The sequence below is a fragment of the Carettochelys insculpta genome, chromosome 9 (assembly GCF_033958435.1).
Source record: "Carettochelys insculpta isolate YL-2023 chromosome 9, ASM3395843v1, whole genome shotgun sequence".
In the NCBI taxonomy this organism is placed as follows: Eukaryota; Metazoa; Chordata; order Testudines; family Carettochelyidae; genus Carettochelys; species Carettochelys insculpta.
In genome coordinates this window covers 23,216,346-23,242,302 of record NC_134145.1, presented here as the reverse complement: position 1 = coordinate 23,242,302, position 25,957 = coordinate 23,216,346, and the positions used below count along the sequence as shown (strand labels likewise).

Here is a 25,957-nt window from a genome sequence, read left to right as displayed (position 1 = left end):
TTAATTTTTACGATATGGCCTTTGAAATGACAACAATCACCTCACTAACCTCCCCTTCCTCATGATATTTAGGAGTACGGGGACACAAGAACTTCTTTATTAAATCACACCACGGGACCATCTTGTTCAGTATCCTGTCTCTGGCAGTGGCCAGTACAAGGTGCTTCAGAGGAGGAAACCTTACACTAGCTAGAGCCATGAGAGAATCTGTTTCCATGGAAGGTTTCAGCCTAACACCCTGAAGTTAGTGAGTGCCTTACTTTTGAAGCTAATTAATAACTCACCATAGGCCTTTGGCGGCGGGTACCAATCTAAAGTGTGAGATATTTTACTCTCTTTCTTGATTCTTTCCCTGCTTTTTCCCCACTGTAACAGATGAGTGTTTTTCGGAATCGTCTCACCGGGTAGGACAGGTAAATTAGTTGGAGCTGGACATAAATAGCTCACGGTGGAGTGTCTGGGAGAGGTAATATGAGGATCGTGCGGCTGGTGCCCTTGTCACAACAAGGAACACCTTATATCTGTGCCATAGGCAGCTTTCAGCATCTGAGAACACAAGCCTCGTCTGAAATGCAGGTCTTTGAGTAAGTGGTGTGCCTTGTCATTAGAGTCTGAGGAGAAGGCCTGACGAGGAATACATTCTATATGAACAATATTCACACACACAGTCCTTTTGAAGTGCTCCCAGGCCCATTGCTGTCCCACTTATTTCGGTGGGCTTTGGAGACAGCCCCTCCCCCGTGGCAAGAAGCATATAGCCCATGGGCTGGATCTGGCCCACCAAAATGCCAGATCTGGTTTGCAGTCCCGCAGGAGCCTGAGCCAGGCTTCTTGTCCTCACACGCCACTCTGAGAAGCCGGCAGCGAGGAAATGTGCTTCTCTGAAGGCTGCGAGCCTGGGGGGAAAGGGAGAGAGGCTTTATGTGCTGCCCCTGCCCCAGCACAATCTTGCAGCTCCCATTGGCTGGTTTCCAGCCAGTGGGAGTCGCCTGTTTGCAGGACAGACAGTATACGAAATGCCCCATACCTTTCTGAGAAACATACGGCTCTCACAGCCAGCTACTCTGTGTGGTGTGCATGGGCAGGGTCAGTAGCGAGCCTGGCTCAGGGACCTGCTGGGTTGCTGGCTGGGAGACTCTCACATGAGTGCATTTCCTGCCAGAGCCTGCCTCTGGCACCCCAGTCCCTCCCTCCCCCAACTCTCTGCCTCCCCTCCTGCACCTTTACATCACAGAAACCAAACCCTCGGCACCCGCCAGTCCAGCACCCATAACCCCTCCCAGACCTTGCACCCAGTCGCAAGCCAAATCCCTGCACCTTCTCTGCACCCCTGCCCCAGGTTACAGCCCCCTCCCAGACCCTGCACCCCTTCCTACACCCTTCTCCAGGTCAGAATCTTCTTTGTCACCATACCCCCTCCTGCACCCTGCACCTCCTCCTGCACCTCAGTCGCCTGCCCCAGGTCACCCCTGCCTTACACAGTGTTAATATGACCCCTTGCTGCAGAGTGTTAGATACAGAAACCACCCTTTACTGATGACCTGTTCAGTATTTACCAGAGGCCGTATGACTGTCATGAACATGGGTTTGTAGAATCAGGCCCATATTCCATACATGTGACTCAAATCTGAATTCTAGTCGATGTCTCACTACTCTGTATGCGTCAGTTATATGCTAACCAGTCTGGGTAAATCAGTGTGGGCCTGCTTTAAAGTCTGTGAAAGTCAGTAGGATTCTTTCCCTTGATGTCACTGGGCTTTCAATCAGGCCCCAAAAGAATGTCTCTGCCTTTCTCCAAGATTCAACTGATCTTTGAATTCAGTATTTTTGAGGCACTGCCTATTCATAAGTCAAAGGAGATTTGAGAACAAGAAATCTACCAAGAGCTAGGACTGGTACACACCCAGAGAGAAGCTGTATTATAACTTGCTATATGACACATGAAATATTAAATGGAAGTAAGTAAGTAAAAAGATAATGGGTTAAATTTCTCTTCTGTCTTTAATAATATGGCACAGCATTGCCAAGTGATTGTGTAAATCAAGACCTGCCATAATTGCTGTAATCTGGTGGTTTCAAATGCAGATGCAAAATGCAAACAATGAGTAAAGAAAGTAACAAAATAGTTGCCATAGTTCCAATGTTTAATCTCCGTGCATAACATGATAAACTAAGTTGTTTGTTTAAAGTTTAATTTGGTTGGTTCAGGCTACCTCAATTGTGAAATCAAGAATAAACTGACCGTAAGTCTGTCTCCTTCCTCGTGTATTTCTTAGGCGATTCCATTCTGGCCATCAACTTGAGAGCTCTTTTGCACACAGTACTTCTATGTAGTGTAATAGACATGAAGCCTACATAAACCAATTGAAAGTTACACATCAAATATACAGCCAAGCTCAGGTTAAAAACAAATGAGCAAACCTCTTCCACCCAACAGTGTGCCAAGGACCTATACAAATATTAATGAACTAATTAGGCTCAGCCTTTCTCCTCCTGGAGATAAATATTGTTAGTCCCGTTTTACTGAAGAGAGAACTGAGAAACAAAGGTGATAAATTTTCATTAATACTTACTGGCACATGCCTCAGTTTTTCATACCCAGTTGGGACCCCTTAAATTATCAGTACTTCTGAGCACGTACAACTCTTACTGAGTTCCAATGGAGCTGTGAGGACTCAGTAGCTTTGACAGTTGGGCCCTAGTAATCTCAGGTTGGATGCCCAAAACTGGAGGTGACTACATCTAGTGCAGGCTTGGTGTTGACCTTGGTGACTTTCCAAAGCTCACAGAACATGTCTGGGATAGAGGCAGGCAGAGAAGCCTCATTTCTTGACTCCATGGCCATCTTTCTTCACTTGGTGGTTCTCTCTGTTTCTCACTGAGAATTAGGCAAGAGACATGTTATTTGTTTACAGGGAATGGTCATGCTCATTAGAAAGGATGTTTAATACATAATGTGAGGATAGAGATGGAAGAGACTGATTAAGTTGAATTACCCTGAACCAGATCTGGGAGCACATTGGGAGCTCTTTATGCTGCTCTAGTGACATGTAGTGGACTTAAAGTTGCTCTAGATGGGTCTCTGATACACTGCCCTGAACCACCAATGTTGGGGATGAGCTGGGGCAGAAGCTGGGGTAGCCCAAGCACGTTGCACTCCATCGATCATAACCTAGCACAGTGACTTGTAAGGGACTGTTGGAAGCAATTGTAATTCATAGCAGTAACAAAGCTGTTCACATTGCTCTAGGGCAGCAATGGGCAACCTAGGGTAGGGAGTGGACCGCATGAGTGGCCCTCCTTTATCTCAGTGGGCTGCAAGATTGTTGTAACCAAGACAATCTCCTGGGACAGGGAAGTTTTGCGAACTGTGCTTGTGTACCTAGAATTTGCAGTGTGAGCCAATTGAAGTGTAGCAGGATGTTGATTGGTTGCAGAGGCAGAATGTGGCTCTCGCAGCAATGTTGTGTGTGTGTGTGTGTGCACTTCATGCAACCTTGTTTTACTTGTGTCCCACTGTAGTAATAATTGTACAAAAAATGCCACGGATGGAAACCTGTGGAATCTGATAACCCTGTGCATAAGTAACAGTAAACAAAATGTCCTGCAGCTATACACAGAACCTGATGGTCTGCAGCTTGCCCACCACTACCCTGAACCAGCCCCAGTCTGGGAGGCAGAACAGGTTGCAAACTTCTGCCCCCTCATGCGTAGCTCAGTGTGCCTGAAGCTTGAGGACTCCCTGTTCTGCTAATGGAGCCTTGTTCCCTTTGGTATATTATTAAGCTCTTTGTTAGACTATTCTAATTTTAAAAATCTCAAGTAATAGATTTTATACTTTTCTCATTTAGAAGAGTGTCTTTAAAATGGGCTTTGACCATTTTTACAATTCCACTCTCAGGAAAGAAAATAATTTTTCTGAAATTCAGACTACATATTCTGGCTGTTATGTCTAATTCCATAGCGAATCAATGAGTAAGTACAGGTTGGGAGTCGGGATGCCCTGAATTATAATGGTCGCTCTGCTACTGGCTTGTGTGGCTTTTCGCAAATATTTTTGCTTGAGTTTACCCATCTAAAAAGACAATTCTCATTTACTATAGATGTTGTAATAGTTTAGTATATTTGAACTGTCGTATGTGCTTATAAATGTTGTGCATTATTGGTACACTTATGCCAATAAGCTTGGCTTCACCCTAAATAATTCTTCATTTATTAGTGTTCACACACTAAAATATGATGCATCTGATGAAGTGGGTCTTTGCCCATGAAAGCTTATGCTCCAAAATATCTGTTAGTCTATAAGGTGCCACAGGACTTGTTGTTTTTGAAGATACAGACTAACTCGGCTACTTCTCTGATAAAATGCGTGTAGAGGTTTATCTTGTACACCCTTACTGCTCACTTACTTGAGCTAGGTGAGATATTCATTGGGGTCTAAATGAGTTAGGAGCCCAATTCTCATTTAAATTCAATGGGATATGATGATCCAGTTTCCTTGGTTCTTTTAAGTATCCCAGTATTGTTTTCTGTAATCCATCTGCTCTACATGTTACTAGTTAAACTAGCCAACACGAAGTACTTCTTCAAAGAAGACACAGTCAACTTGTGGAATTCCTTGCCAGGGGATGTCATGAAGGCCAAAATTATAGTAGGGTTCAAAAATGACTTAGATACATACATTTTTGGAGGATGGGTCCATCAGTGGCTGTTGGCCTAGGTGGCTAGGGATGCAACCCCATGGTCTGCCTCTGATTGCCAGAAACTGGGATTAGGCGACAGGGGATGGATGACTTACTGTTCTGCTCATTCTCTCTGGGGCACTTGGCATTGACCCCTGTCTGAACACAAGATATTAGGCTTGGGTCATTTGTCTGACTGAGCATGGCAGCTTTTGATGAGCTTATGTAGTTATTAGAAGCAGCAGATAGGAGCTCCAGTCATTCACTAGGGCTCTATTGTACGAGGTGCTGTACAAACACAGAATGGAAAGACAACTGCTTTTTTCCTGAGAAGGTTCATATGGTACATCAGGGTGGGCTGTTTGGTATCTTTAGCGTTCTAGGTGAGCAGAGCTTGCATTCCTGAAAGGCTAGTGACAACTTTTCACCATTTCTGTATCTTCAAAAACAACAGGAAGTCCTGTGGCACCTTATAGACTAACAGATATTTTGGAGCGTGAGCTTTTGTGGGCAAAGACCCACTTTCATCAGTGTTAGTGTTGGCCTTACAGAAGTGTCTGTGCCAGCCTCTTGGGCACTCAGTATATTCCTAGCTGATTTTCCAAAAATGACAGTAAAACTCGATGTCAGATTTTGGTGGGGACAGTGTCAGATCTGGATTCAGACAGAACACTAATAAGAGATGAGTGTGCACATTGGCGTTTTAAACCAGCTCTTCAGTGGCTTGTGGAGTAAATTAACTATCGTATTTAGCTTTAGAACACCAACCTAGCAGAGTGAGTCTGATGATTTTCTCCAACAGGCTGTAGCTACTGTGGAGGAAAACAGAAGGAGCAATCTCACCATTACCAGCTGCACTTTAAACAAGACAAACAGCTGCCATATGGCAAGTGCAGACTAAAACATGGTACCATAGCATCATGATTTTGTAACGCCATGAAATGTGTGAATATGAGGCAGTGTAAATTCTGTGCAGGTGAATTCAGGCATATTGGTAATGAGACATACAGGTTTGTGTATCTTGTTTAAATAATATATTCTAGCTGTGCTGATGTACCACTGATTTTTTTTTTTAAAACAGCTCTGAAAATAGGTGGAACAGATGCTAATCCTATTGTCATGAGTTAGTCATCACATACAGAGCTTGAGATCTGCCACTTTGAGGATCCAGTGCAAGATGCATTTCTTTAAGTGAGCCTTTCCTCATTAGTGCATTAGCCTGCTGGCCTGGCAACATTTCCTCTTGGGAAACAACCACTTAGCTAAATCCTTATGGAGACAGTGGCTTAAAATAAAGAGAAAAAATGCCCCAAGGAATGGAGCTGGTTTATAGATATTGCAGTCATGAAAGTAAATAGAGATGCTCTAGAAAGACAGGTGGATTCATAACAACAGAAGAAACACTCAGTAATTCTGAGGTACAGACAAAAGCTTAATCAGCCCTTTTGAGAAGGCGTGCATCCTGGGCTTAACAACTGCATGTTAATTTTAAAACCAACACAAATAAAGATGGTCCAAGGTTTATTATAGAAACAGTGTGTTTGGATGCCACCCACACGACTCTCCTGACTACTGATAAGATGAAAACCACCCAGAAAGAAGAAGAGGATGACCGAGAGAGATATTAAGCAGAACAATACAGAGAAAAGGCAGTTCCCTCAACAAGCTGCTCAGAAGCCTGAACATGCCAGCACAAAACTGAAATACGTAGTGGAAACTGTTGGATCCCTAGGGTCTGATGCTGTGGGAGGAAAGGAAAGACCATGTTCTTTATATTCAGTGGGGCTAGAAGTTGCTGTTTCAGTTATAGATATATATAGAAAGAAGCAGATTCTCTGCTAACTGGTTTGTTTTATGCAAGTAGCACAGAAAGGATTGAAATCAGCTGGAGAAGGCAAATGCAATTTTGACCCTGTGTAGGTGAGCTCTGACTGCATAAAACTGGCCGAGGTGGCATAGCTCCATTATGCACCATCTCCTTCCAGTCCCAGTGTAAAAGGATAGAGGGTGCATGTTGCAGGTGAGCTGGAGACATGGAGAAGGGTATAAGGAATGGGGAGGGATAGCTCAGTGGTTTGAACATTAGCCTGCCAAACCTAGGGTGTCACAGGACTTCTTGTTGTTCTCAAACCTAGGGTTGTAAGCTCTATTCCTTGAGGGGACCATTTAGGGTTCTGGGGCAAATAGGTTAAAAAAATGGTCAGGGATGGTAATAGGTCCTGCTGTGAGTGCAACAGGCTAAAATCAATGACCTCTCCAGGTTTCTTCCAGTTCTCTAAGATAGGTATGTCACCATGTTTTAAGGAAGCAGATTTCCTGTATGTGTGATCTTTCACTGGTGAAAATTAAAGCTGTGTTCCTCTGCAATTCCAGCTTGCACTAGGGCCAGGCATGTTGGGATTAGAGAGCTGCTGCTAGCTCCTTGATGTACTCCTGCCTGTCTTCACTGTACACAAACTCCTCGTAGCCAATTCTGCCCCCATATTAATTGCACCTGAGTGTTCCTTGGTGCTATGGGTATGGTGTTAAGCTACCGTAAATCCAGCAATTTCTTACTATGGCAGACATTTCATGGGGATTTTGTCTAAGTAAGAACTTCAAGCCTGGGTGGGGAGGACACAGAGAAAACTATCCTTACTAGTTGATATTTTATCTCACATTGAGCAAACAAAGGGTCAGTGTGTCAGAGGATGAGTGATTTCTGCAGAAGATGTAAATCTCTCACAGGGGCATGTTACCTTCAAAGCACATTTTGAAGGTTATGCACCTGAAAAAATGGCTGAATTGACACGTCAAGACTCCATTTTATGCATCTGTATTTCAGGTAGATTATTTATAATGCCAACAAAAATTGTCACAGCTAAATTCTGGGTTTTCATAATGTCTCCATGGTGATGGCAGTTATTGGTTTCAGGTCACTTGCTAACTACAACAGCCTTGCAGACAAACACTTGGCAGGATACTTCAGCAATACCAGGATAAGACGGCATCTTCAGCGATCAGGGCTGGTAGGTTTAAAGGCTTCCTTTGTGTTACTATTTGTTCAAACTGCTTTTCAGTAGAGACATGGGGTTGTGAATTTGTCAATGCAGTAAAAGGTGTTACCTCACCCATCTTGTGTCTCTATGGTCTCTAATGGTGGAGGCAGGGGGCAGGGGAAGGGAGGACATAGTAAAAGTGGAGACAGGTTGTATATGTTCAAGTAATTTTGCTCTCCTTTTGTACCTGGTTTTGTTTGGAATGCCCCTTGGTCTCTCTTTTCCTTTTCCCTATGTTTATATTTTATTTGCTTACGGCAGATTTCAAGAAATGGAAGAATAATTTCTGAGAAGGAGTATCGGCTAAATGCTATGAGGAAGGAACACCAAAGATATGTACGGGAATGCCTAGCTCAGGCCATATTTCACAAGGTCCTTGACATGGAGGTATGAACATATTGTCCATGTATCAGCCTTGTAGAGTAGTTCCCTTGTCATGTCTAAGGGCTGTGTACTCGTGCTGGTATGTTATGGGGCTGCCCCAAAGAAGAGGGGTTTTGAAAGAGAGGGAAGCTTGATGTTTCCACTGTTGGTGACTCCAACAAAGAGAATGTTTCTGCAACACCCCTGATAAGAACACTTATCTTCTCCCACTCATCTGCACATGGTAGTGGAAGGTGCTGTGGTCTGCCATGTGGGAAGGAAGCCGCTTCAGCGCTCAGACAGAGTCCCAGGGTCATGAGATCAGATAATCACACCCTCTCTTGTGTGCCAAAAGATCTAGTTGCCTCTGTGTATTGTTGCTTATCTGCTTTTCTTTGATCTCAGAATTTGAGTACTGTTATACGCTCTTCTTTGTTTTTATGAACTGAGGGTCTGTGTACAGCACAGCTCTTCGTAACTCTTCAGCCCTCACCACCTGTTGCTTGGTTTCCATTGCCTAAAAAGAAAAAAAATGTAAGATGATTAACACCTGTTTTAAAAAAATTATCATCATCATCGTCATGTTGAACTTAGCTCAAACTCACTCTCCCCTTAAAGATTCTGAGATTTACACTGCTCTTCCCAAGCTTCAGAGGGTTGCAGAGCATGGTGTTTAAATAGCTGCCCTCTTCACTTGTTTGTGTTGGCCAGCTTGACTTCCTAGACAAACATTCAGTAAATGGCATTCTGATTACCACGGATTAACACAGTTCTTATATCTGAATATTCAAATAAATATTCAAATTCATTGTTGAAGCTCACCTCAGGCATCTTGTAGCCTCCAGTGTGACAGCACCTGCTTTGGTCCTGTTTCAGAGCCTATGAATCTTCTGGGCTCATCCAAACAGCACAACGCTAGGGAGGAATATTTGCCTCATGAAATTCTTAACTAGATGGGATGAAAAGCTCTAAAACTGCCACTAATTCCTCCCTTTGCAACTTTTGGCATTAGGGATTGTCATTATGTTCTGTTCATACAGCTCCCAGCCCAGTGGGGGCCTGGACTAGGGACAGAGCTCATTGATGTGCCCACAGCAGCTTATACCTCCTCCCCCACCCCCGTCAGAGATCCACTTTGTTTTATAAAATGCACTGTAAATCGAAAGCCGAGTCATCCCCTTCTGAGGGGGACATGGCTGTGAGAACCCAGACACAGTTCCTCCAGTGCATGGTCCCCTCACTCACACAGGTGAAAAAGACAGTCTAGCAAGAGAGAACAGAGAGTGGCCATGGCTACGTCAGAGGTCAGCTAGCGCAGAGCCCAAGAAGATTTGCAAAGCAAGCGGTCTTGTCTCTGTGCCATAGAACAATAGAACTCTGGAACGGGAAGGGACATCGAGAGGTCATCAAGTCCAGTCCCCTGCTCTCCCGGCAGGACCAAGTCCTATCTAGAGTCTCTAGACCATCCCTGCTCTTAAATACCTCCAGTGATGGAGATTCCACAACCTCCCTAGGCAGTTCGTCTTTGCTGGCAGCTGACTCTCATGCCAGGTTGATACTGGAGTGCTACTTGCAGCTGCCTGCTGTCACTTTGGCACAGAGGGGAAGATGCTGCAGGTGCGGAGCTATTGCTACCCCATTGACTTGTTCCTGGTGTGGTGGTTGACACCGTTGCACCATGGGGTAAAAAGCTGCTGCTGTTGGAAGGAAGTGGGGAATTCTGGTTTGACAGGGTGCTCTGAGGTGTAAATGTCTGCACAAAATACAGGGCAGTGGGGAATCAGGCTCCGGCTGCTCATTGTGTGTAGCCTGCAATGGTGAGCTGTTGAGTGCCTCTTGAGGGGCTCCTTGCTCCCTTGGCCGTGGGGTGAGGGGAGCTCAGCAAATTTCAAGGCATTCTCACTGGGCCCCGGAGCACACAGGTGCTTACTTCCTAATAAACATCAATTAGGAGCAAGGTCCTCTCTTGCCCTCTGCTTCTGCACAGTGGCTCCCTCCCCTCTTGCAGTACAGTCACCCCCTCCCTGCGCACGCAGGTGGGCAGGGTGGGGCAGCACTCTCTACCCAGCTGAGGCCATCAGCTTTCCCTGCAAAGCGTTTGTTTAACTAGTGAATGGGGGCGGAACTCAGCAGCCCCGTCCGCCTCTGTCCACAGGCAGCTTCCTGCTTGCTGAGTGCAGGCTTTACACGATGGTGCAATGCAACAGGAGAAGAATGGGCACGGCCAAGACTGTGTTCCTCATCTCCCTTCCCCCACCATTCCCGGGGCAGGAGAAAGGAAATCTGTCACAACTATAGCCCAGTAGCCAGCTGCTTTCCCCCCAGGAGTAAGGAGAGCCCTGGAGTGAATGGTGGCCCTGGTCTGTTACTGAGGCAGTGCAGCTACCCCCACATTCTCTCTGCCCATGCAAGGTTATGGGCACAAATCTGCCCTCAGTGTGCTGCTCTGGTGGTGGGAATAGCATCAGCAGAAATAAAAGCTGACTGGGCCACTATGGCGTTTGTGCTGGGCGGGTAACTGTTTCCTGTGCTGAAGTCAAAGATAGTTACAGAGCAGTGAGCAACGGGTGTAACAACTAGCAAGACACAGGAGAAGTAGCCAAAGCTGGAGCTCAGCCTTGTTGCACTCACTCACGCCTCGTTATGGGGATTAATAGGATTGCTTTCTCTCTTGCACCGACAGCGCCATCACCAGCTAGAAATTAAAAGGAAGCTGGAAAATGTCGTGAGGAGGGAGCAGGTTCAGAGACTGAAGGTAAGGATGTGTCACTTGGGCCCTTGCCAAACTTGCTCTGTGGTACTTGCCTCTGCCTGGTTTTCCTCGGCACCACAGTAGGGTAGAGTTCTTTCAGGAGTTTGGCTTGATTTTGAAGCCACAGGACTCGTGGAAGTGCCATGGAAGTCAGTGGTTGTTCCAGCCAAGGAGCTAGGAAAATTCACAAGGCACGAATAACTCGCTAGCACTTAAAAAAGTGCACTGGGGATCTTGTCTTCTCAATCAGTCAGGCCCACAGATGGTGGGGAGTGGGGAGAGCAAAGAAGGCAGTTGCCCCAGGGCCCGGCGATTCAAAAGGCGTTGGCTGCCACTGCCACTGCTGCCACCGCAATGGAGGTGGATGGAGCCCCAGGCCCTTTAAATTGCTGTTGCAGCACCAAGAGAGTGACGCTGAGGGCTGGCTGCTCCTGCCTGAGTCCCCGCCCCTTCTGGGAGCATGGGGCCACCCCCAACACCTTGCCCAGGGACCTGCCAGTTCTGCTGGCGCCTCTGAAGTCAGTCTCCTACCCTTTACAATAGGAATGCATGCATAGTGCAGGGTGTGCAGCCTGGGCAGCCCCGCATGTTCAAAATCATGAGGTTGGCTTTAAAATAAAAATAATATGTAAAAATAATAGAGCCGGAATCCTTTTTATTTGCCTTTTGCTTTTTGAGCCTTTAGGGTGCACCAGGGTCACATTTCTCCACAGGCAGGAGGGCTAGAAACTGACTTTGTCTTTAAGAACAAAGATTGAAATCATCACCTATCCCCTTCACTTCAGGAGCTGGGGCTTTAAGGAAAACAATTATTGTGAGATTCATGACAACAAAATCTTGAGAGTTAGGTTCAGAAGCTGTCTGGTCCTTTGATTACATGCAGAAACCAATGCAGGCTAGCAGGGGTTTGGACTGCACTTTTCTCAGCATTGCCTCTGCGACAGGGAGATGGAAAAATAAATGAAAACCTAGCCCCTACCCAGGAGGTACAGGAGAGAGGCTGAGGTTTAGAGTCTGCCCGAGATTATATTCAGGACCCTTTATGGAAGAATGCCTGTCACAGTGCTGGGTCATTTTGGACTCCTGACCATAAACAAAAATTGCTCCCCTCAGTGGGAATTCTGTGGTTGGTGCTGGTTGTCTTCTGTCTCTTTTGGAAACTCAAGAGTTAGGCTGATGCAGGGAGGTGTAATTTACATCTTTCTCCGCAATAGTCTGCTCATCTGGGCAGTAGCTGATTTGTGATTATGCAGTGAAGGGGACAGGGGATAAAGGCACCTCTAGCCCTTCACTGCCAGGGAGAGAATCCCCATAATATAGAGACTTTGAGGGGGGAGGAGGCGGAACAGATGTCAAAGAAAGGAAGTAGGGGATTGCACAGGGTCCTCAAAATTCAGAAAAGAAGTGAGGCTTCAAAGAAAACAAAGTGTAGAAGACTGAAATAGAGAAGGCGAGGGCAGAGAGTCAAACATACACAGAAACAAGGGGAGGAGTGATGGGGAAGTGGGAGTGATGGGGACCATCCAGTGTTTGGACAAGACTAAAGGAGGAGGGAGAAAGGAAAGAAACAGAAAGATGGGAAACAGGCAGCAGAACTGGGAACCAAAAAGAGTGAGAGATTCTCTGTTCTTCTCCCGTTCTATCCATCTGCCCTTTCCTGCTCTGTTGTTAGATCTAGGTTGCTTTTTCTGTACCAGGAATAATGACTGAGCACTGATTTGAGCACTTGCCAAAGCTATTCATTATTCTCAAAAACAACGAGAAGTCCTGTGGCACTTTGCAGACTAACAGATTTTTTTGGAGCATAAGCTTTGGTGGGCAAAGACCCACTTAGATGCATGTTACGTACATCTAACGAAGTGGGTCTTTGCCCACGAAAGCTTATGCTCCAAAAAATCTGTTAGTCTATAAAGGGCCATAGGACTTCTCATTCTTTTTGCAGGTACGGACTAATATGGCTACCCCTCTGCTCTGTACTTGCAGCCATCTAACATGAGCTGTTTCAGAAGGGAAGCTCAGCATTCCGTAACAGAGATGTACAGACTCCTCTCAGACAAAAAGTGCAGATGTATAATTTTTTCTTCCTCTAGATGGAACGATCAAGAAGATCAGTGGAAGATATTAATCCTCTGCTCTCTCCACATCCACCTGCTTGTCCAAGAAGTCACTGTGGGCGCCATGCTTTTGGTGATGGAGAGCAAGCTGGTCCTTCACAATCAGTGAGTCTTATCAAATAGCCTTAGTCCTGCACCCGTCACTGCTCTCATTGTAGCACTGACTGAGCTGATTGCTCCAAAGGGAGTAGGATCAGGCCCTTAGAGAGGAAGCCACACGTTATGTGGCAGGATTGACATGCCAGTACTGAGAGAACAGTGGCTTTCACAATAAATCTATCTTAATACCTTAATTCTCAATTTTATCTGCACCACCGCCCAAGATTGGATCTGTATCACCGCAGTAAGTGTTACAGAAGTTGTGGGCCTGTCCACAGGTACGTTTCTGCCGCAGTGCAGCTGCGTGGATGCAGATATATCACTGCAGCACATCTGGTGTAGCCCTGTATGCCAACAGCAGAGAGCTCTCCTGTCAGTATAATAAAACACCTCTGGGAGTGGCAGTAGCTGTGTTGGCAGGAGAAGCTCTCCTGTGGACATAATGCTGTCCACACCGGCACATAGGTCTGTGTAAATTACTCGCTCGGGGTGCGTGTGGCTTATTCACATCCCTGAGCAGCATGACTTACAACAAGTTAAGCTGTAGAGCTCATATAGCCTTGGTGATGTTGGTGATAAACATCTTTATAAGCAATACTAAAACTGGGAGACTGGCTATGAGCTCGTTATAATCCCAAGAGGGCTGCAATGTTAAATGGCAATAGGAAAAGCTAGATCGGGGTTATCAACCCCTGACATGTGAGCTACTCCTGGCACATGAGCTGCTTTTCAGTGGCACGTGGCAGGCACTCAGCCCCATCCCTCCTCCCCCACCAAGCGGTGGTGGAGCAGAGATTTGGACAGGCAAGGCCGCCTGCCAGCCCGCTGACCGAGGGGCAGGCACCTGGGCTCTGGGCCTGAGCTGTCTGGCCATCCAGCTCTGGTGTAGCCTTCAGTGCCCATGGGGTGGGAGGGGCAGGGAGTACTGGACACAAAGGCTACGTCTACACTAGCCCCAAACTTCGAAACGGCCACGCAAATGGCCATTTTGAAGTTTACTAATGAAGCACTGAAATGCATATTCAGCGCTTCATTAGCATGCGGGTGGCCACGGCCCTTTGAAATTGACGCGCCTTGCTGCCGCGCGGCTCGTCCCGACGGGGCTCCTTTTCGAAAGGACCCCGCCTACTTCGAAGTCCCCTTATTCCCATGAGCTGATGGGAATATCAGCTCATGGGAATAAGGGGACTTCGAAGGAGGCAGGGTCCTTTCGAAAAGGAGCCCCGTTGGGATGAGCCGTGTGGTGGCGAGGCACATCAATTTCGAAGTGCCGCACCGCCTGCATGCTAATGAAGCACTGAATATGCATTTCAGTGCTTCATTAGTAAACTTCGAAATGGCCATTTGCGTGGCCGTTTCGAAGTTTGGGGCTAGTGTAGACATGGCCAAAGGGACCCTGGCCGCTGCTGACCCAGCCTCACCCTGCACCCCTCCCTGGAGTCTGAGGAGCAGGTGTGTCTCCCCCCCTTCATGGACAGGTGGGGGTTGGGGGTATCTTGTGTATCACTGGCACTCAGACAGAGGTCAAAAGGTCAAATTTCAGCACTCCGCCTTGGAAAGTTTACTGACGCCTGAACTAGATGGTGCTTTTCAGAAGGGGACCATGAAACAAGGCAGATGAGGTAACATCTTCTACTGCAGTGGTGCCCAACCATATTACACCGGAGGGTCACAGAAACCTAAACACAAGCCTGTGTGGGGCAAACTGATTCTACATATTTTAATACAGGCTCATCTACACTACATCATGTGTCACAGAGGGGTGTAACTCACCCTCCTGAGCAACATCAACGCTGACCTAAGCACCAGTGTGGACAGTGCTATATCAGTGGGGGAGCTTCTCCCATGAATATAGCTAGTGCCTCCCATGGAGGTGGTTTCACTGTGACAGTGGGGGAGCTCTCACCCTTCAGCATAGAGCGTTTTCATCAGATGCATTAGAGCGGTGCAGGTGCACCAGTGTAGTCTAGCCCTAAGATTTCAAGTCACCTGTTGTGATTTCTGTTTTAAGCTCAGCTTGTTTTATATGTATTTAGATTGTTTCTGTGTATAGTATCACACTTGCATAAGCTCAAATTATGTAAATATGATGACCAAATGCTAATGAAAGGTCCACTATTTTATTGTGTTGAAGCTGCTCACTGGCACCCCTCTTCTATTAGCTCAACAGAAGCCAGTCTAGTAGAAAATATCTACTCACCCACCTGGTCTCTCTAACAACCTGGGACTGACACAGCTACAATTACGAAAAAAGAGTGATTTTTGGATGTGCCCATTTTTGGTGCCCAATTTGGGACACGCTCTTCAGAGGGATGCTTTTCAGCTCTTTCTGAATATCAGGCTTTCTTGATGTGTCTCAACTTGAGCACCCAAAAGCTGTCACCAGTTTTGAACATCTTGATCAATAACTTTTTTGTGTCCTCCAAAAAATTGGGTTTTGGGATGGTGTACTTTCTATCCCTGTTGTAAGGCCTATATTCATAAGTACATGTTTCTTCCCACCTTTTAATTTATAAGAAGTCTACATCCCAAATTGCAAGGCTTGATTGAATAACAGGTTCAAGATTCATGTATAATTATACTAAGTCCCTTATTGCAGTGGTTCTCCTGCAGGGATGCATATACCGAGGGGCTACATCAACTTCTCTAGATATTTGGCTAGTCTTACAGCAGACTACATAAAAAGCTCTAGTGAAGTCAGTGCAAGCTAAAATTTCATACAGATAGTGACTTGTATATTCTGCTGTATATATTGTATGAGTGTTTCTTGTCCTGGGAGAGTGGTGGCCCTGCGGGATCATGGGATGGGGAGTCACTAGTGTAGAGCCACTTGCAGGGGCCCTGCAAAAGTAAGAGACATGCTGAAGCCAAAGCTCAGTCGCTACTGCCTGGAGCTGAAATCATACTCCTGAATTGCGGGAAGTACTTTGGAAAGATTGAGAACCATTGCTTTATTGGATGGCTCCTAGGTTCTGTAATGTGTGGGAATACTCCTTTACATGTCTGCTCTCTTGTTTCAATTTTCCAGTCCTCCTCTCCTCGGCCAAACACCGCACCAGGAAATATGCAACGCCCAGTCCGACTTCAGCCGCTTCCTGGACATCCCACAGTAGGATCCACAGCAAAGACTTCTTCAAGATCCAGACAAAAGTTCTTGGAACTTGAACACAATCATCAGTTTCCCAGAGGGGTTAGCCCTTTTTTCTTTATGGGAGTTACGTAGTTTTAGGGACCATCAGAAAGAATGACTTAGAGGTAGACAAACACTGTGTGTCTCAGAACTGTGACCATCAGATGAAGTGTTTAATGCACAATTATTTACCATGAGCTGTTTGTTCTCCTTCTTTCTCTTCCTTTTGTTTTGTCAAAGCCATTATACTATTGACTTGATGTTCAGACCTGCATCACAGCATTGAGAAACACAATGGGATGCTTTTTTTTAATTGAATAGTCTTTCTTTGCATGCAAATTGTTTACTATTTGTGTATCAGAGAGGTAGCCATGTTAGTCTGTATCTTCGAGAACAACAAGAAGTCCTGTGGTACCTTGTAGACTAACACGTATTTTGGAGCGTAAGCTTTCATGGGCAAAGACCTGCTTCAGATGGAACTATCTGTGGTGATTCTCTATAGGGGGTGTTTCTGCATCTGAACGGGTGTAGCAGAGGGTATTTATAGAGCATCTAAATGGAGGTACTATCCGTTGGGTGTGTAACTGGTTGGAAAACCATTCCAGAGAGGAGTTATCAGTGGTTCACAGTCAAGCTGGAAGTGCATAACAAGTGGGAGTCCAGCAAGGATAAGTTCTGGTTCTGTTCAATATCTTCATCAGTGATTTAGGTAATGGCATAGAGAGTAGGCTTGTAAAGTTTGCAAATAATACAAATCTATTTGGGGTTGTCAGTGGTTAAAATTCAAATTGGTGTGGGCAAATTGGAGAAATGATCTAAAATAAATACTATGAAATTCAATAGGCCAAAGATAAAGTATTCCACTTCAAAGGAACAATCAGTTGCACACATGTGAAATGGGAAGTGACTGTCTAGGAAGGAGAACGGAAGAAAGAGATCTGGGGTATCTAGTGTTCAAAAGCTAAAAGTGAGTCAACAGTGTAACACTATTGGGGGCGAAAAAAAAAACCAAATATACTTCTAAGATGTATTAGCAGGTGTGTTGTAAACAAAATGTGAGAAATAATTCTTCCATTTTACTCAGAGCTGATTAGACCTCAACTGACATATGGCAGCCGGGTTTGGGTGTCGCATTTCAGGAAAGAGGTGAACAAATACGAGAAACTCTAGAAAAGAGCAACAAAAATTATTACAGTTCTGGAAGATGTGACACATGAGGGAAAATTGAAAGAAGTAGATATGTTGAGCCTGGCTAAGCGAAGAATGGAGTGGGGGCATGATAACAGTTTTCAAGTATGTAAAATTTGTTACAAGGAGGGAGATAAATTGTTTTCCTTAACTTCTGAGAATTGGATATGAAGCATTGGGCTGAAATTGCAACCAGGACAGGTTAGTCTGGAAATTAGGAAAAACTTCCTGTCAGGTTACTTAAGCACTGAAATAAATTCCCTGTGGAGATTGTGGAATCTCTCTCATTGGAGATTTTTTAAGAGCAGGGTTAGACAAACATCTGTCAGGGATAGTTTACATCGGGATGAGCAAACTTTTTTTGCTGGGCCCCACTTTTTGTCCCTACAGTTAGAAACCTCATGTGTAAAGTAATCTAAAACAATGGTTATGTTCATATGGAAAAAAAGCCCCTTTCAGCAGGTGTAAGAAAATAATCATGTAGAATGTAAAAGCTTTATTAATTGGTATATGAATGTGAGTACACGTACATAAAAAGGGGAGCATATTTCAACATTTTTAATGAGATGGATGAGCCTTAGTCCCAGCAGCCAGTTGTGCTGCACCCTACCTTATGAAATTTCATGCCCCTCTACGCCCGAGGGGGACCACCCTCCATTTTTTGCACCCCTGGTCTAGATAACACAAGGCCCTTCCATAAAAGTAGGGGACTGGATTATATGGCCTGTCAAGGTCATTTGGAGTCCACAGCTGTAAAGGAGAAGCAATCATCTCTCCTTTCCTCACCACAGCTCCTCCTGCGAAACCCAAGAAGTAGGCCTACGGAAGAGGAGATGCTCAGGCTTGTAGAACCTGCTCGCATGTGTGCAGTTGCCTACAGAGGATATTCAGCTCCTTCTTCCATAGCTTTGAAAAAAATTAAGTTAACAGGGTTTATGTTGTTAAAGATATGAGTGGTCTAGAGGCTGAACTAGGGACTGTGATCTTTATGCGGCCACTACAAAGTACTGCAGTAAGAAATCATGAACCATGATGGATAAACTCTGGCTACCTTTAGTTTTTGTCCTACAAGTGAAAGGCAACTAGCACTGCAAAAACACTGTTATTTCATCCACTGCTCTTTCATTCACTGTTCTGGCTGGCCATGGTCCAGAGTCAGCCAGGATCATAAGTAATACAAAATTTAAAATAATTATAATCAGTTTACTAGACTCTTGGATCAGATTTTCAAGGGGCTTGGACCCAGGTCCTTCCAGATTCACACAAATCATTTCATGAGGAAAGCCGTGGGTGCAGATTTAGAGACTCCTTTTGAAAACGTGAATGTAAAATGGAAGGAACAATCAAACCATGTCCCTTCAGTGTGCACTGTGCTGTGCAGGCTCAGGGTCTGTATGACCTCGGCTTTGACTTGGTTAAATGTGATTGCAGGGAGAAAAACGCATGCTGAGGAGTATGAACTCAGTGGATTATTCAGCGGGACTATCTCCATACCAACTTCCCATCATTAACAATTACGTTATACCAGTGCCACCTCCAACCCAAAAAAGAGATAAGAACCTAAAGGGAGCTAGTTATGGGACTGCCCGGGGGAGACGCTTTCGCCCGACCACCGCATCAGATGGCTTAGAGCAGCTGTTAACAAAGGTATGAGATCGCTTTTCCTCCCACTTCTTCCCCCCCCACACCTATTTGTCTTACTCCAGAGGCACTTTTGTCAGACTTGGTGCCCTGAGTATGTGAAAAGGCAGTGAAGTGGTTTAAGACAGGCTGAACCTGGTTTCCAGTGGAAGCAATGCCGGTCTCCCCAGCGGGCCAGAAATAGCAAGATGAGCAGACCAGGGTATGTATGTGGTACATATACAGCATGCATCTAAGGCTGGCCACCCTCAGTGCTTTGTCAGTGGGGCTCTACTTAGGAGGATGCTTTAATGGCACAATCTGGATGTACATGGTTCCTTAAAATCTGTGCTAAGCTACTGCACAGTCTTCTGTTGAATGCACCAGCCTGGGTTTTCCCTAGCCAGAATACATTAATAGAGTAGTCTAATATAAATAACCAGAGTTATTAATACCCCCTATGTAAAGCTCTATTTACTCCTAAAGACCCACCTTTGGATAATTTTGTTTTGTGAACACCTTCCAAGGATTCCTCCCTAAAGCATTTCCAATGAAGAGAGTGGCTTTGCACATGCGTGCAAGAGCATGAACCTAAAATCATTTGTTAAAGGAAATGAAGTGCATCAAACCATTTGACAAGCAGATGTGTTCACAGAACCAAGATTGGAGTGTTGGGAAGATAATTTATCGACTCGGGATTTCACCTCATACACCACTGCCTCCTGTGATGGCGCCATTCAAATAAGTGATGTATTTGACTTCTGTGCTAGTGAAAAATTGAAAAATTGGCTTTTGTGGCAGTCCTTTCTTGGGCAGAACTGCCCTAAACTTCCATAAGAGCTTGCCGTTATGCAAACTGCACGATTAAGCCTACATTGTGGGCAGAATCACAGAAGGCAGAGGTGGGAAAGCCTGATTTGACCATTCAATCCATTCCACTGCCAGCACCAGATTGTCCTTATGGGCCCTTAGTCATCAGCAGTGCTGGGAAATGCCCCTTTCCTTTCTTTGATGTCACGAGTGAGAACAGGAACAGATCACATTTGAGGGTTAGTGACATGCCTGGAGTTAGCCATGGACATCTGGGAATTGTTTAACCACAGGGTTCTGTAGCAGGGAGGAAAGCTGATTTGGGCTTGGGATACCAGATGCAGGTTTTGTACTTTCAGATGTGGGTAAACGTTTGCCAACTCAAAGGAGAAAATAGAATTTATCCCTCTGGACAAGGTCTGTCTGGTGAAGACACACGGGCTGATCCTTGGGTCTGGTGGAGCTTTGTACCACCTTTGCACAGTCCTGAGCCGCACGGTTGCCTCAGTGTGAGTCAGAGCAGCCGCAGCACTTTTTAAAATTAACTCTCGCTAGGCTGACTTGATGTTCGATTACACCATCTGGGGACTGCTGGGGTCCAGCAGTGCTCTAGCCACGCTCCCTTCGCCAAGGTGCATTCCCATGCCATGGAATCCTCAGTGGACTGAGTAGGGCAGCTTTGAGGCCTCTCTGCCCAACTGGTTTATTACATAGGCTGTGAATCAGGGCCGTGGATTTCGCACAACATTTTGATCTATTTGCACTTCAGGAAGGTTACATTCAGTGTGAGACAGTGGTGAATGAGTACTTAAAAATGTCTCATCAGTGCTGCCCCTTTGTTCACCTCTAAGTAGAAATCGGCTTATTGCGTGCGTGTTTGTACTCCTGTTGTAGGACTCAGGAAAATTCCATAAGCCCACTTTACACAGCAATGCATCCGTTACGATGGTCTACCTAGGAAGAAGTGTGCACTTGTCTCATGATGACACTGATTACAGAGATGAAATAAAAGTCTATCAGCAACACTGCGGAGGAGAAAACCTTTGTGTCTACAAAGGCAAGCTACTGGAAGGAGGTGAGGATTAAAAGTTGAGGAGTTCATTTTAATTTTGGCAACATCTTATTTTGTAAATTAACTGTCAATGTGATATCAAAATGATTTCAGCTGAGCTCAGTCAAGATATGCGCATCCAGGGACTTATAAACCAGCTGTCTCCAACTGAAATAGAGGTTTACTGTTCCGTGATTGAAAATGAGGTTGCAATTACTTCTGCAAATTAGGGAAGAAGGAATTTAGAGGAGTAATTTAACAAAATACTATGGGTTAGATTAATTTTTGGACAGAGATGTATGGTTAATAAAATATTTGCAGGAGTAAACTATCCCTGAATACTAAATGATCTGTTTCTGAGTAGCAGCAATCCAGGAATGTATGCTGTTTATCGTTCCAGAAGTAAAGCTATATTCTTGGGGCCCAATTCTGGTCCATTTTATACCAGTGCTACTCCAGTGACTTCTCTAGAATTACTCTGGTGTATATCAGGAGGGAGAAGAGAATCAAACTTGGGAATCTACTGGTCTTGGGAGCTGAAGATCAATTCAGAGTTATGATCATAAATCCTCATATGCAGAGGAATCAGAGTTTTTCTGCTGCATAGGGCACGGATGGCTCTTAATCACTGTGCATCATACAACTGTGCGCTGCTTTGGCTCTGCCTAGCTGACTGTGGAGGAAGGAGGGGCATCTACATTTATGGAATGGGGGAGAGTTACCCCAAGGATTGGAGGAAGATTCCTTCCCATCACTACCAATGTGACGGAGTTCCTCTGTATAAAGCCTAGGTCCCGGCACAATACAACTTTCCCCACCTCCAGTGCCGTGCTGATGAGTCTCTGTGACCCAGAGGGGTGACTGCTATTGCAGAAGAGATGATTTTAGTCTCCCTGTTGAGAGAAGCATTAGAACCAGTAGCTCTGTTTCTCTCAGAGAGTTGTATGTAATGGTTTGTGTTTGCTTCTGGGGTTTCACAGAATATGACAGAGAGCTATGTTTGCATCCTACTGCCTTTTGCTGGAGAGAATCGTCAGTGCTCAGCTGTGTGCCATAAGCCCTGCATTGCTAGCTAACAGCTGAGGGATGGATGCCTTTTTGTAAATCAAGTGGTAGGGAGCCTGTATTTTTTTAAATGGGAGGCTCTGGGTTCCAGTCTTCTACAGCTCTAAAGTTTAGCATGGCTGCAGTGACAATGGTCCTAGCTGACCTTAGATGTGTTACAGCACCTCCAGGATGCTGCTGTGGGGCTGGGGACAAGGATGGTTTCTGTAGATATCAGCAGATGGAATTTTACAGCATAATGAACTTTTGCAGACGAGAGGTAAAGAGCCTCTTCTGAGAGGGTCCATAGGTTTGGCACATAGGCAGACAAAATGGGGATCACCCGAGACAGATTGTCAGTAGAGCAGTAACCTCTTTCTTTGTCCACTTGCAGAGACCTTTCACTTTACCTCAAAACGGCACCACGGTTTCCCCTTCAGTCTCACCTTTTTCCTCAATGGGATACAGGTGGACAGGCTGAGTTCCTGCTGCGAATACAAGCATCGCAAGGGTGCAAGACTGGGAGGCAAGCACGGATACTTTGGCTTCGTGAACGTGGACAAAGCCTCTCCTTGCTACAGGTATGCTCACAGGTGTTTAGGTTACAACACTTCCCCCCACCTTTTGAAAAACATCTGTCAAACATTTCACCCATTGATCTCACCAGAGCCCAGGTACTAGCTCAAACGAATGGGGATCTATTGCCTATTTTGAAACCAGCTATCTCATCTGGATATTGGATCTACTTGTGCAGTAGGCTTCTGGTAGGTCTCTCACACTGAAATCAGTTGATTTTAACACTATACTATTGTGATAACACTCAGAGTATCCAGGACTGAGTCCCCTAGTTCCCCCATAGCTAGAATTGACTTATCTGCCATCGACTTACCTGGCTGTTTTCACAGAGGGAGGTCGGCAGAAGAGTTTCTTTGCTGACTTCCCTTACTCATCGCGATATTGAGGATACCAGGGTTGACGGACAGCTCCAGATAGTTAGTTAGATTTTGCTTGTCTCTACCAAGTGCACAAAACTGAACCCCAGAAGACTGACCCTGACTGAGTTGATCTTCTGTGTAGTCTAGACCAGCGTTATGCAAAGTGTGGGGGTGGGGCCCCATGGGGGGCATGAAATTTCATAAAGCTGTGGGTCTCAGGATCATCCATCTCATTAAAAATGTTGAACTATGTTACTGTTTTCATGTACGTGTATTCATATTTATGTGCCAATTAATAACGTTTTTACATTCTACATACTTATTGTCTTACATGTGCCAAAAGGGTGGGTTTTTTCATATGAACATTACTGAAAGTTCTGTCATTTTGGATTGCATTAGACAGTTTGGGGGCAGGGGGCTGACATATAAAAACTTTGCTCAGCCCTGGTCTAGACAAACTCTTGAATCTTCCCCTCTGGCCTACACCAGTCCTCACTTTGACATGAAGTTAACAGTTGGTGAATCCCAGTCCCTGAGTCCCTTCACAGCATTTCCCTGTGGTATGCAGCCCCCTTGCCCTGATCACTCACAGCAATACCAGGGTCAGTTGTGCCCAAGGAAGCAGGTTGTAGGATTCAACTCAGGGTCAGCTCCTTGATTAATACCACAGCACTGATAGGCTGTGTCTGTATTTGCATTTCTTTTTCAAAAGAAGCATGCAAATGAGGGAAACCAAAAATACAAATGAGGTGCAGATTTATATATCTGGCACTTCATTTGCATATTCTTTTGAAAAAGAAAAGCAGTGTCGATGTGGCTCTTTCATAAGTAAACCCCATCTTCAAAAGAACCCTCTTCCTATGAAAAAAAAAAGGAAAGGTTCTTTCAAAGATGGGGTTTACTTTCGAAAGAGCCACATCTACACTGCTTTTTTCCTTCAGAAAGGAGCTCTTTTGAAAGAATATGCAAATGAAGTACCAGATATGTAAATCTGCACCTTATTTGCATTTTCAATTTCCCTCATTTGCATGTCTCTTTCAAAAGAGAAGTACAATTGTAGACACAGCCATAGCAAAAACAAGTTTATTGTCAAAGATTCAAGAGATTGTGAGTAAGGTCAGTGGAAACAAGGGCTACTGATAAAATAAAACCATAACACACGTTCTAGGTGTTTCACTTACCTAGTAGATTAACCTCCTGTTTAATGAAGTTCATACCACCCAAAGCCTTTTACAGCATGTTCAGCCCAACCTGATTGGACTCCTGTTTTCATGAATGTCAACATACTGCCTATTTATTGCCTGGGTACAGGATGAGAGAGGATCTCCTTTGTTACCCAAATGTAGTTCAGCAAACCTTTGAAATGTAACTCAAGACAAGGTTCTTTTTCTCTGCTATGTGCGCTCCCATGTTGATTTCACATCTATATTGACTTTGTTTGTAAATACTGCTAATATGTTGGCTTACCATGCTTGATTTGCGTACTAACAGGTACAGGTGAATAAACATCTTTCAGTTGTTTCTCCACTTTGGCTGTGATACAGAATCTAAACATCTTTTCCATAGTCCCACCTTACTCCATACATAGTAACTGTCCACACATTTCACAATGATATTAAGAACAGGTGTGACCCTGTCTTTCATTTAAGACCTCACGTGGCATTCTATGTTGAACCAGAAAGCACAAACCAGAATCAGGATATTCTTGCAACTCTATTGCAAGTTGATGCTGAGGGGTTTTTGGGTCACAACCATGTTTTCTGTTTTCAATATGCCAGAGAGCATTAAACTGAAGATGTGTGATTCGATCAGAGGGTTAGTCAGGAGGAAGTTGGCACATCTGTTAGTGTGGGAAGGGGGAAATGGTCCTTTTATCTACCAGAGAGGCACAGAAAGTGGTTTGGTCTTGTTGGATTAGTGTGCCATCTAGATGTTCATTCTAAATATAAGCAGTGAAATAAGTAACAATGGTGCCATTTAAACTATCTGTAGGTTCCAGAGTTAACAATCCATTAATCTCAGAGGGCCATTCCCAGTGCTGAGACCTATTGTTGACTCAGGTACACATCATTAAATAAGTTCACACTCAGTTTGTGTTCTTATGGTTTTCTAGGCCACCACACAAGCTAGATACATAATTAAAAGAATAAAAACAAAATCTCAGACTCTGGAGGAAAAGCTGCCTCTGCATTTGAAGTCCACGGTCATTTCCCTGGCTACAGAGTAGGCCAATACAGGACATTGGCTAGGATATAGAAAACAAATACGAGCACAACCGAGCAGTCGTTGTGTTCATGACCAAAGACAATGTCATGAACACAGCTGGCGCGTATGCTAAGAAGCTTCAGCAATAATAATAATAGTAATAAATAAAATCTGTCTTCTGGTTTTCAAAGCTGTCACACAGTGGAACTACTGCTGTTGAGGATAATTTTTCATCTTTTTATCTTTTCATAAAAATATTTTAAAAACAACAATAACAGTTAGATAAGGAGGAAGAGGAAGAGAGAGAGAAGCCCCCGCAGAGCCAAACTAACTTTTTAGATAAGCACTAAATTCTGAGGAAAAAATTCCTGTGTCTCTCCATTTCAAGCAAACATTTGCATGATTCATGTAAATGTTATGCTGTAGTTGCTGTGATAAGGATTCTCTGAGGACAGAAAATCAGCTGAATTAGGGATGGAGGTACTGATTTCAGTAAATACCCAACTAGCTCAAATATTAGCCTTTCTGAGTGCCTGTGTGTGTGTGTGAAGAAGAAAATGAATTAGTTTTATCTGAAGTGATATGAGCCTGGAAATATGGTTCAGATTATTTAATATTGCAAAAAGTCCAATGATTAATGAAACTCTTTCCTGTCCCACCAGCCCACCCAACTCTAGCTTCCGTTTCCAGTGGAGACAGCTGTATTTACACGTCTCCAGCAAGTCATATCCCATAAAGTCATGCTTTATCCCTGTATGTTTGTAGGAGCAAAGTGGTGAGCACAAAGAATCTTGTGTGTGATTTTTGAATCCACAGATTCAACCCCTGTTCAGAGCAGGTTCCCACTGATTTTCATGGTGATGGGTCAAGCCCTGACTTAGTCCCTGATTACACAGTAAGTTCTGCCTGGATGCTGGGTTTAACCT

The 25,957-nt window shown here is 44.7% G+C and overlaps 1 protein-coding gene across 2 annotated transcripts in view; it reads left to right on the top strand.

Moving 5' to 3' along the window:
• The window catches only part of ERICH3 (glutamate rich 3), a 68,209-nt gene that overhangs the window by 7,131 nt on the left and 35,121 nt on the right, over positions 1-25,957 (top strand). For both annotated transcript variants that reach the window (XM_075003354.1, XM_075003353.1), the window contains exons 2-9: positions 7,597-7,690; positions 7,982-8,107; positions 10,767-10,838; positions 12,926-13,054; positions 16,077-16,238; positions 18,798-19,013; positions 20,691-20,871; positions 22,286-22,472. In XM_075003354.1, coding sequence (XP_074859455.1) covers positions 7,597-7,690; positions 7,982-8,107; positions 10,767-10,838; positions 12,926-13,054; positions 16,077-16,238; positions 18,798-19,013; positions 20,691-20,871; positions 22,286-22,472 — 1,167 coding nt within the window. The remainder of the gene's footprint in view (positions 1-7,596; positions 7,691-7,981; positions 8,108-10,766; positions 10,839-12,925; positions 13,055-16,076; positions 16,239-18,797; positions 19,014-20,690; positions 20,872-22,285; positions 22,473-25,957) is intronic.